Raw genomic sequence first — 12,433 nt, 5'->3', positions numbered from 1 at the left:
GCAATTCACTGCTGGGACAAGTCTCCTGAGATCATTCATATACAGGATAATTTCATCCCACTAATTGAAGGAGTCCCTTAACAGTACAGGGAAAAGAAATCATCATCTGTTTTTTTCAGGTTTTGAAGGGAGCATGTTCTAAATACTAAGCTTTTCAAGAAATGCACACTAATTTGGACTGCTTCTTTCACTGAAGAAAGCCAATACTGTTGCCACATTTTGAAAAGTTCTGTAATCAGTTTTAATTTGCTAAATCAGACTTTATGGGTCTCTTGCTGCTCAATCCAAAAATAACTTTGAATGAAAAAATACAGGTGAAGATTTATTCTTTGTCTAAAAATGTATCAGAATGTTTACTCAGACAGAGCTATAGCTTACTGTGGCTGAAGTCATCAGACCTACTTTGCTAAACCTCCTTAGTAAGGTGACAAATCTCTTTCTGGATTTAGTATTGTCTTAGTTTCTTTCCACAGTGTTATTTGTTGCATATGGGGAGTGTTTGCTTGGTTGTGTTTTCTTTCTTTGTTTCCACTGACTTCTTAGGAATAGCTTAATTGATTTAAAATTAAGAGAGTGATAAAAAAATCAGTCTGGAGTCCTTTTCTACCTACAAAATGAAGCTGAAAATAAGTATGGGCTTTCTTGCAATGTCTCCAGTGCACAGTTTCTTTTCTGAACACCCTGGGGCCTCAAAAGAAAAGAAAAATATGTGAGAGGAGATAGGGACACATGGGACAGAAGTGTTGTTATTTTAATGAAACTGTCTCCTGCTTTGTTTAAAAGTGATTTGCATGATCACAGCAAAATAAAATGAAACCTGCAAGGTTTTGAACCTGTTCTGGAGTCATCTCTTGTCCCTCTGTAAGACAATTCTGTTCAAATGCTGCAGCTGCTTACGCATATACCTATATATAAAGTTCAATTCTTGGGCAGTATTGGGATTGCTACTCATCTGCTTCTGCTTTGCTCTCGCATTCTGCAGCTGATTCAGACAGTGAGCGCCATCGACCGGGATGACCCACAGGAGGGTCAGCACTTCTACTACAGCCTGGCTCCTGAGGCAGCCAACAACCCCAACTTTACTCTAAGGGACAATCAAGGTAATCCGAGTGGACACAGACAGTTAGCTACTCTAATTTCTAGTGCCTCCGTTGGTCTTGAGAGGCTCTGACTTACAGCGTGTGATAAGACTGCCATTTCAAATAATACCAAGTGACACCTGCTCCTTAAAGGCAGTGATAAAATGACATATTACTTAATACACTTGAAGGTTATATGATATTTGCTTCTCTATAAATATTCTCTAGAAATAGGCCCCTTTTTTCTTCTTCAAGAAAATGTGCCAGTGCTTTGTGCAAATTCAGTTCTTGTGGTCATGCTGCAGGCATCTCGGATTACCAGAGTGGAAATTGCATTCGTTCAAAAGATGCTTGCTTAAAGGTAGGATAGAAACTGGAAGTAGGAGACAAATCTGAGGGGAATTACATTGCTCTTTTATGTACCCTTCATATTTTCTTCCAGGCACAGAAGGGAAGATTCCTGTATTGTTCCAATATTTTTCTCAAAGCTCTTTTCTTCTTCCTCTTTACACATCCTCATTTATTGTCTAGGAAAGGGAGGGAGGGAGATAGGGAGGAGATGCAGGGGATGGTTTATAGAGCCTTAGGGAGTAACATGATGTAAAGCTAAAAGTCCGCATAAGATGGGCTAAGCAGAAACTGAAACACCAGTGGGGAGACTCGCAGCAAAGTGTTGGCCTTCGAGTATCCTAACCTGTGTGATTTACTTCTTTGGGGGAAGATTTGGTGATTTTAGAGCCTGCAGGAAAGTGTCTCTGTTGGCAGACCTTTACATGATGGCTGCTGATAGAGGATCATTGTGAGCAGACAACGGCACTGAGGTCAGATCCACAACAGCCTTCAGTGGGAAAGAGGGAGGACCTTGACTGAACTGCTGCAATTTTTAAAGTCAATATAAAGGGGTAGGATTTAAGTGGGATTTTCTTCCAGAATGTGAAGTACCGCAAATGTGGAATAAACGTAAAGAAAGGCACCTGCAGCATCTGTGGCCAGTCTCCAAGTGGAGTGCCTACCCATTGTCCCATGTAAACACACATCCCTGCCTGTTGCTCTTACTGCCATGATCCCCTATCCATTCCTCTGCACCCATATGAGAGAATAGCATATAGGTTAATACAGAAGACCCTATCTTCTCTAACCATGTCTTAAAAGATACCACTTGTAGAGCCTGGAGCCTCTTCCATAGCATGCTATTGCTTAATCATCCCAAAGCAATTTTTTGCATAGGGCTTCTGAAGTCTCCCCACAAAATTTCTTGTGATTTTCTCTCTCTTTCATCCTCATTCTCTTTCTATATATATATAGCCTAAATACATAAACAAATAAAATGCAACCATTGCTAAAACATTTGGCAAACTAGGCTCATTTCATCCTCAAGGCATTGCACTAAAAAAAGCAGCTCACGAAATTCCCAGCATCAGATGCACTTTTTCTGTCTAAGGCCATACTTGCTATAATTTATAGTGACAGCAGTGACTGAATGGCTGTGCCTCCCGCTCTCTCTAAAATACCAGTTTTCCAGAGAAATATATCACAAGAAGCTTAGGGTACTGTTGGTTACAAATCTGAAACAGAAATGTGAAGTATCAAACCACCGACTATTTGAAATATACACATTAAGGATTATTTTACTGCCTTAGCAATTTAGAGTGCAGTAGTCAGTTCAGTAAAAATAATTTATGTTTGTGTTTTCATCTAGGGACCACTAAGTACTATATAAATTACAAGACTTAAGTCACAGAGGGGATAGATATATATCGAATGTCACAGGATGGCAAGACAGGGAACAGAACCCACCTTGCTAGTCACAGCTTGTGCATCTAAACACGAGAAAGCAATGGTTCCCAAACTGTGGGAAGGCACTGTTAAGATTAGCAATCATGCCAGTTACTTGATTGCACCATACAGCAGTAAGAGAAACTGCAAGACATGCAGCCTTCCTGGCAGCAATTAAAACCTTAATTTATACTAAGCAACAGACAGATCACAGTTTGCATTCTGATGAGCTATTTTACATATTTCTTTGGCCCTTGTCATTATAGTCTCTGAGAACTTCTTTAGTCTATTCATTTTTCCCATATCTGTGGCAGACAGAGAAATCCTATTGTTTCCACTTTGTATATGGGAACATGGGGAAAGGAGAAATTAAGCTATTTAGAACCCTTATTCCCTGTGAGTTCAGTAAAATCAGTGGGAGATAAACACGTAAGTAGCTGCAAAGATCTGAGGCTAAATGGCTTTCCAAGGCCATACAGGATATGAGCTGGTGTCTCCCAGCTCTTAGGTTTCTGATCTAGGCTTTGGCAGAGCCGTCTTCTCCCCCTTCTAAATCCAGGTGAGATTATGCTGGGAAATAATTGGCACAACAATTTGCTGTAAGAATGGGATGAACAACAAAATAAACTTACGGCATTACCAAATTAAATTCTTAGCTGATCTTCTGCTGACCCTTAAGCTTCTGGCCTCCATCTTTGGGTAAAAGGAATTAATGGAAAGTGTGGCCATATTAATGGGTGCAAATGTCAGTGTCATATCACTGTCAGGCATGTCATTGCAAGTCCCTGGCAGTCTTTCCCATTGTATTTAAATTTGTCCTACAAAAATTGTTAGTTATTTCTTCCCTTCCTTTAAACTGAGGTCTACCTCTGACTTTGGCATGACAGAGAACAAAAATAATGAGCTGAAAAATCCCTAAGAAAAAATAAAATCCCTTCCTCAAGCTGGTGGTGTCTGGAATGTCTGCTTCCCTGTACTCTTTCTCCCACTTCTGGTAAAATATTGCCTTCTATTAATCATAATTATTACAATTGATTTTAAAAAGCTAGCAAGTTGTGGGAAATATCATCACCAGTTCTTGTATAGGCTCATGCAAAAGAAACAAAACCTTTCTCACGGCAGGAGCGAAGGTTAGCTCTTTTCTCTGCATTTCAACCTACGCAGTGGTTACTTTCCCAACCTCTCCAGAGAGGCAAATCACTTCCAACAGAGCAGAAAAATGGCAGGAAGGAGATGCTCCATAGCTTGCTCTCCCAATCACATGAACACAGCAGCCTGCACACCAACAGGAAGTTTGGCTTTCATGCTCCTTCTGATCACAGGGATGTGGGACTGGCCACCATGGGTTCCTCAGTGTCTCTGCTCAGTGCTGTAGCCGAAGGCTACCATCTCTTCCTCTGTGAGGCAAAGATGCTGCATGGAAATCTGTGATGCAAAAATATTGTGTATGCTTATGCTTTTTTTTTTTTTTATATAATGGGGCTTTCATGTGCTCACAAGTCCTCCTCTCTTGAGGGCTGGGGCTTGGCAGATATCAAGATACCAAGTCTGGAAGAAAATTGTGTATTCCAGTTTCTGCCATGCCTCATCACATTTCAGCATGTCCTTTGCACCGCAGTACTACATCAAATCACATAAGAGTCACACAACAAGATTTGGCACCAACATATTGCAGTTGTAGAGTAGCAGGTAGAGTCATTGTTTAGGAATAATTTGGATGCCTGCCTAGGACAAAGCAAAACAAAAACAGAGGACTGGAAATGTAATGCTGAGAGTCACCAAGGGGAATTATATCAGCAAGAACAGTTAAGATTTGGGTGATATTGTCAGCCCATCACATTAAAAAAAAAGAAAAAGAAAACATCCAACATTTTATTATAGATAATTGTTTTTCAGCCTGAAGAAGAATTAAGGTTAAAAATACTTGAGATCTCCCACTAACTGATTTTGTGCAACTTCAGTCAGATTCACCACCTGTGACTTCTTTTACAACCAAAGTATGACCAGCTCAGAAAAATGAAGACTTTTTTCCTTACAAAGAGCAATTTCACATAAAATGAAGGTTTTCTGTCACCTGAATGGAATTTGTGACTTTTATTACAAATCAGTTTAAAGAGAAAGATTTTTCATCCAGGAAAGAGAAATGCAACAAAACTACTGCATGGTTTACCTTTTTGCCAAGGTAACTCAGACATTTCCATTGACGCAGCATAAATCCAGCCACTTTGCTATTCCCTGCCCTTTGGGCTGCTTTTTCACGTGCTAAAACAGGCCCAGCACTGAAAAGATGTGGTTTTAATTGATGGGGAGCACACACTAAGAAGCATGTAAGCAGCCTGCAGGTGAGAAAGGACTTGTGAGTGCACAGAAGAGAGGAGAGGGGGGTTTGCAGAAGGCAAGGGCTCCCCATCTGCAGCACACCCAGGACTCATGGGAAGCCCAACGGTGCTGTTCTCCCATGGGTCTTGGGACCTATTCATGAAAATCACCTACTTCTGTCTATACCTGCTGCACATTTTCAGAGCTGCATGGTGGTGAAGGGTGGTAAAATCAGCAAACACTGACACATAATCAGTTTTAATCAACCTTGGGGATTTTGTCCTGCATCTGGTGCTATCTGGTGCTTTCCTCAAAGCCCTAGCTTCTGGGATCACATGACTTAATGAGACACTACAATATCATTATATATTCTCACACAGACACATACACTCACTTCAGAATTTTATGCTTTCAGAGTAAAAGCTTGAAATATCATCTAAGTGCAAGAAAGAAAAGAGCCTGAGATTGCTTTAAAAAACATCATGTCACAAATTCAAACCAATCTCATGAATTGTGTAGACGCATATCTCAATACTTATGTGTGCCAGTACTGTCTGATGCCATAAGGTTTGCATCAAGAAGTGTGGAACTTGCAGCATAATTTAAGTCTAGCAGGCAAGTCTAGCAAGTCTAGCTTGTCTTTGCATATATTCCATAGCTGGCCGTATATAACATTCCTGACTATTTCACTCCTAAAGGCCATCAAATATTTTCTGAAGTTCAGACTATAGCAGATAATAAAGCTGATTCACCTGCAAGCAAACTGAGCCTCTGCACTGAAGAAACTCAGTTAGGTTCTAAATTTTAGAAGTGAACTGACATGAAAATATTTTGGAAAATGGAGTGATTCCTTGCAATTATTTGGGGAGTTTTTCACAATCTGCTTGTGATCAGGTTTCTTGCCATTTCTGGGTAGCAGCTCCATTGTGCCACGCCACCCAGGAGTAGCTGATGGTTCCCTGCATTCCTAAGCACAGTAAATGCACATCCTTAAGAACCTCAAGGTGCAGGTGGCCAGACTGTGACCTCTTCTGAACCAAGGAAACAGGAAACAAAATCAAGTAGTAAAAGAAACTCCATGAGGTTCAACTCACAAAAATCCCAGAGCATCACTGCACAGGGTCAGAGCTTATAGATCTGCCAAAGAGAAAAAAATCACCTTTGTTTCCCATTCATCTTTGCTGTCCCAAGACCTGCAAAAATGTTTGTGAGGAAGGCCAACTTTTATGCACATTCCTCAAGGCTCCTTCTTACCACTAGTGGCACAGATCACATAGGAGACATTCAGCCTTATGTTTCTGTTTCAACCTTGCGCCTTCTAAAAGTCTCTGAGGCCACAAAGCTTGAAAGTCAGCACTGGTAAAATTATCACTGATCTCCAAAGAATTTTTCCTGGCATTTATGAGATGAGAATTGAGGAGAACAAATTCCTAAATCCAACTTTTTTCTAATTGGGAAACTCAGTGCCTAGTCTGCACTGAGGAGTTTGAGGGAGTGGGTAGACAGGAATTCAAATACCGTTGGGGAATTGTGGCATTTAAAAAAAAAATGTTGATCATGGAGGAAAAGCTCTGAAGGTAGGAATTTGCTTTGAAATGAAATTTCAAAGTAATTTGTTGTTTGATTAATCTCTTAATACTTTGTTTCAGCAGCACTGTTTTGAATCATTTTGTTTCATGTTCTTATGTTAAACAGATAGCCACACTAAATGAAGTGGAATGGTCAAATCCAAGCAGAATAATTCTGACAATGATGGAATGAAGCATTCTGACTTTTTCAGTGGCAAAATGGCCAGTAAAACTGCATGTGTTTGACTGGAAAATGTTTAGTTGCAGATTTTCAACTTGCTGCTGTTTTGAAATAACAAGCTGATTATTTTCTTTGTCTTCTTGTTGCCTCAAGCAGATGGGCTCAGAAAGATCTGGTCAGCCTGCCTGAATAGTCTTTCAGGAACAGGATAAAACAAGCCAGGCATCAAAAAACATAAAGAGAACCTTAACATGTCCCCAAGGGTTATACACAAACATCTCCAAAATAGTGGCAGCACTTAAGAGTGAGGTCTAGAAAAGCTGCTGAGCAGGAACAAACAGGGACAACAAGTTGCCTTTAATTGTTAATTTCTGTCTTGCCTTCTGAAAGCTATTTTACCTAAATCTGAAGACTGTGAGTTTGCTCTGGGTACTTTATGTCCAAAGGGTAAAGGCAACTCATAATGTGTGTATGCCTTGCAGGTCTCACAACTATGACTTGAGAAGATATTGGAATAGGGGAAGCAGAGGCAAAATGCTGGTTAGTGACAAAATGATGAAAAGCAAAGGAAAAAAGAGGACAAATGGATGTGCGTCTAGGGCTGATTTTTTTGACCTTCCTTTTCTGCTGAATGCATTTACCCTGTAAATAAGCTTTTCTCTCCATTTATTTTCTACCCCTAGACAATACAGCATGGATTTTAACAAGGCGATCTGGCTTCAGACAACACGAGCAGAACATGTTTTACCTCCCCATCCTGATTAGCGACAATGGCCGCCCCATGCTGAGCAGTACGGGCACGCTGACCGTGCACGTGTGCAGCTGTGATGATGATGGCATGGTGATGTCCTGCACCGCTGAAGCCTACGTCCTCCCTGTCAGCCTGAGCAGAGGGGCACTCATTGCAATCCTTACCTGCATCTTTGTCCTGTTAGGTAAACCCTTGGCTTTTTCTCAAGAGGGGACAACCTCTTCTATTTGGGCCAGGGGTTTTCTGATCCATGGAAGGTGAAGGCTGGGCATGCGTGTGTGTATGTATACGTGTGTGTGTACGTATACATATACGTAAATATATACATACACACACATATGCATAAATATATGCATATGTATATATAGACACACACATACATAAAGGACCAGACCAAGGAACAGAGGATGTGGTCAGCTGCCTATGACTTCAGACTGTGGGACATGGGAAGGGGTGACAAATATGATTTACAAATATTTATGCCAGAGCCCTGAAGTGTAAAGCCTCCTGGTGCAGCAGTGCTGTCTGGGAAGGGGTATGCTGGGAGGAGGTAATGAGAGCTATTGCTTGGGACAGGTTATCCTCTCGCCCACAGCAGTTTCTGATCCTACCCTCTCACAGGAAACAGGAATGGTAAATCCTGTTCTGCATCTTGCCTCCTTTTGGCAAGAGATATACTCTCCCGCCAACCTTTTTTTCCTAGAGAAAATACATTTAAATGATACCTTTGCTGTTATGAAGTCCTCTCCTTTCATGGGGGGATGAGGTTGAAGATGTATTCATATATCTAAAAGTGTTTGCAGGAAATCAACACCAGACAGAGCTAAAGGCAAACCTCTCTGAGGTTGCCTTATACGGACACTTTTCTTTATTGAATCCTACATTTTCCTTGACTTTCTTTAGAAGAGGAAGAAGAAAACTTTGTATTGTGGGGCACAAGAGGGCCTTCTATCATTTGGGTTTTTGACACAAACACAAATTGGAGCAAAACTCTTCAAAGTTCTTGTATTCAGTTGCTCTGGAGTTTAATTTACAAATTCCCTTATGGGTATTATTGATCTCTCCCAGTTCCCTTGTTTTATTCAAATTTGTGTTATCTAGTTCATTATATGGTCCCATCTCCATAATATATCATCATTCTTATTTCAAAAATAGCAATGGAACTGAGCATCTTGCAGGTGTTCCATCTCCACAAATATCATCCTTTCCTTGCCTATACCTTCTATTTTCTCTGATAGCTGTCAGTATCAAGAGAACCTCGGCTTCTTTGTTTACACTCTTGATTCATGAGATATTATTTCAAAAGACACATTCCCTTAAATTTCAGAGGATCCAGTTTGAGGAGCAGTGGAGAACAAATGCTTTAAAAGCATTCTGGCTCCATGAAAAAGCTTAGATACCTCAGTCCAAAATTTCAGCATTTAAAACTCTTGCTGAGTTCTAGCCCTGAAAATACAGTCACCAGGTGACTTTATGTCTCCAATAGTAAAGGCTTCTTGGTACCTGTATGATCAGTTCTTTGCATGCTAAGAAGTATCTTCATCTTGATAGTGCTGAGCAACTGACAGTAGGTTTACTCATCCCAAGGCAGTGCCTTGCAGATAAACAAGAACTGCTTTGGAGCAATTAAAGGAGCTAGCTTTGCATTTTGCAATGTAGACAGACTTATCACCATGATGCCTAGGCACCATCCATCACCAGCTCAGCATTCCTCCATCTGTGTCAGGTGCAGAGCCCATTGCAAGACACATTCCCAAAGCAGGCTGCAAAAGCCAGCTACAAAGCAGGAAAATAATGACCTCTATAGAGCTGTGTGCCACTGTAGATAAACTCCTACTGATACCTGATCTGGCTGGTTTAAAAGTAGTTCAAGTGTCTCTACAATGCACAGCAAGCAATCCTGGATAGACATGTCCTAAGTGTCACCAGGATTTAAGAATTATGGTGAGAAAAGGGACAGATCAGCAGGACCTCAAGGTACTAATTTTGGCTGGGAGGAGTCTAGATTTCTATATCCCTCCCCCTGCAAACAACACAGATCTTCAAATCCAAGGGGCTCACCAGGGGAAAATGGAGCAGCAGACAGTTTAAACCCATTGCTAGAGTGCATTTTGGTAGCCCCATCTCACTCCACTGAGCAGAGCAAGAGATCTGCCCTCTCGCTAATGATCTTGTGTCTTGGTTGCCTCCCACAGTGCTGGTGCTCCTCATCCTCTCCATGAGGCGACACCGGAAGCAGCCATATGTCATTGACGAGGAGGAGAATATCCACGAGAACATTGTCAGGTATGATGATGAAGGTGGTGGGGAAGAGGACACGGAGGCCTTCGATATCGCTGCCATGTGGAACCCACGGGAGGCCCAGCTCGTGGTGAAAAACAGGCAGGATATGCTCCCTGAAATAGAGAGCCTCTCCAGATACGTGCCTCAGACGTGCATGATGGACAACAACGTCCACAACTACGTGCTTGCCAAGCTGTACGAAGCTGACATGGACCTCTGGGCTCCTCCCTTCGACTCCCTTCAGACGTACATGTTCGAAGGGAATGGCTCAGTGGCAGAGTCGCTCAGTTCCCTACAGTCAGTCACAACAGATTCGGACCAGAGCTATGACTATCTGACAGACTGGGGGCCACGCTTTAAAAAGCTGGCTGAGATGTATGGTGCCACAGACAACAGCGGGCCTCTGTGGTAATGAACAAGGAATTAGAGAGGGGTTCTATGCGAAACAATGCCCAGTTAGGTCCATTCTCATCAGATGCTTCCATGGACATTGCTGAGGCCTCCTAAAATAGCAATACGGTGCTTGAATGAGAATGGGAAGAAGGGTGTGAAAGAAGGTCTCTGTGGATCAGCTTTACTCAGTTAAATTAAGTCACATTTTGAAATAAGGAGAAACAAAAGGAAGAACATTTTTCCTGGTTTTTGCAGCAAAATTTGAAAGCTCCACTCCTGGAATATAATGACATCACACTCTCTCTCTCTCTCTCTCTCTCTCTCTCTCTCTTTCTCTCTCTTCTATACATGGCAGCTTACTGAGTTCTATACATCTGGGTACAAAGATCTGTAAACTCCAGTTGTAATCTCCAACTCACTGAGAAATTGCCAGCACAAAAAAAGTGGTTGCCAACTGGTTACTTTTGCCCTGTTAAAAAGAAAAAAAAAAATTGATAATAAAAGGGAGAAAACACAAAGCAGAAGATTGAAACTGGAATCTGAGAGGGTTCTTTGTAAACTAAACCTCCTTTCTCTGTTGCTAACAGAGTCCTTTTTTAATCCTTTAGAAACAAGGCTGAGTTTTTTTCCACCTGGCTGAGAGGGCTGGGGAAGAGGCTTTGAATTTCTGCTCTAGTTTAATGGCTGATCTATGAGTCATTGACGTTAATACTAATCCATCTCCTATCAAGTTAGTGTAAATTTATTCTCCTCTCAGCTCTTTAAAACCATGACACTGCTAAACTGCTCAGAACAAAACCAGAAAATCTGCCTCTTTTGCACTGTAGATGTCTCTTCCACGTGCCAAATGTGAAGATTAGATTCTACCAATGAAAGCCAAATAAAATTCAAAAAAAAAAAAGAAAAAGCTATATTTGGTAACTACATGGGTTAGATGGGCTTTCCTAATCTGTGTGAGGTCAATCCAAGGGATGTTTACATACTGTAGATAACCTACTTGAACAAATGCAGTATTATAGACCAATAAATGGATGTAAGAAAATTACATGTATAAGTTTTGTATATTTGTTAATTTTGGTAATAAATATGATGTACTGCATACAGTACAGTACCTTAGCACCTCTTTTAATAAAAGTTAAATGGAAGGGAAAGTCTGATGACAATTTATTGACTACTATGCACACAACAGTTAGTGCTTATCTATGGCTTTATTGCCATATGCCTTGGGCATCAGAAGAAATGGTTAATCAGCACTGCGTCAAGGAGACAAGCCTTCAGTCTGCAGGTTCAAGCAGATTTTCTGCTTCTTTAATCTGTGTTCCTTTGGACACTATCCTTAGCAGTGAATCAGCCTGTGTACAGCCCATGAGAATACAGTTACTTCTCTGTTCCAACCATGTTGAAGTCAAAAGAAAGTCTTGATTAATCTTTTTGAAACATTGCAGCTGGGGCATTCAGAAGTTTGGAAGCCAGTTACACAGCGCTGACAGAATCTTGTGTCTTCAAAAACATGATAGCATATAAGCTGCAATATCCATTTGTGGTCAATTTTACACTGCAAGTTTTGAGTCTTGCCTTATTTGCATGTGTAAAATGGGGAGGTGCCAAGGAAATTACACTAACACAAGCTTCACTGAAGATGGGGAAAAACTTCTGAAAGCTGACTGCAATGACATTTGCAGGTTTGTTTCTAGCTAAAGACTCTCTCCATCTAAAATTGCCCAGAAAACACATGTGCGGACATAAGCACCCAGGTACCACACTTCTTCCATGTGCCTATTGTGTTCAGTTTCTGTTGCAGATATGCACACCCCTCTGCCCGTACTTTGCCTAATCTTAGACTGTACCAACTGAAGATAGGAGCCTTGTTTCCAGTGATTTGTGCAAAGTCATGCAATCCTGCAGAGGCAGGTAGCCAGCAAGGAAAAGAGTTTTGGTGATTTCTCAAACATTTGCTCATCTGCTGTGATGCAAATCTGAACTTTAGCAAATGTTTATGCCATGGGTTCTGCTTATTACTTGAACTGGAGCTCTACACCATTGGAGAAAGAGTGCTGAAAAATATACGATGCAAAAAATGCTC

General features: G+C 41.1%; 1 protein-coding gene across 2 annotated transcripts in view; it reads left to right on the top strand.

Moving 5' to 3' along the window:
• CDH20 (cadherin 20) overlaps positions 1-11,490 on the top strand; it is a 123,799-nt gene extending 112,309 nt beyond the window's left edge. For both annotated transcript variants that reach the window (XM_067290967.1, XM_013940702.2), the window contains exons 10-12: positions 983-1,100; positions 7,607-7,858; positions 9,870-11,490. In XM_067290967.1, coding sequence (XP_067147068.1) covers positions 983-1,100; positions 7,607-7,858; positions 9,870-10,369 — 870 coding nt within the window. In that variant the 3' untranslated portion in view covers positions 10,370-11,490. The remainder of the gene's footprint in view (positions 1-982; positions 1,101-7,606; positions 7,859-9,869) is intronic.
• Positions 11,491-12,433: the final 943 nt, after the last annotated feature.

This window comes from Apteryx mantelli, chromosome 2 (genome assembly GCF_036417845.1).
Source record: "Apteryx mantelli isolate bAptMan1 chromosome 2, bAptMan1.hap1, whole genome shotgun sequence".
Classification (NCBI taxonomy): Eukaryota; Metazoa; Chordata; class Aves; order Apterygiformes; family Apterygidae; genus Apteryx; species Apteryx mantelli.
This window is presented reverse-complemented; position numbering and strand designations above follow the sequence as displayed.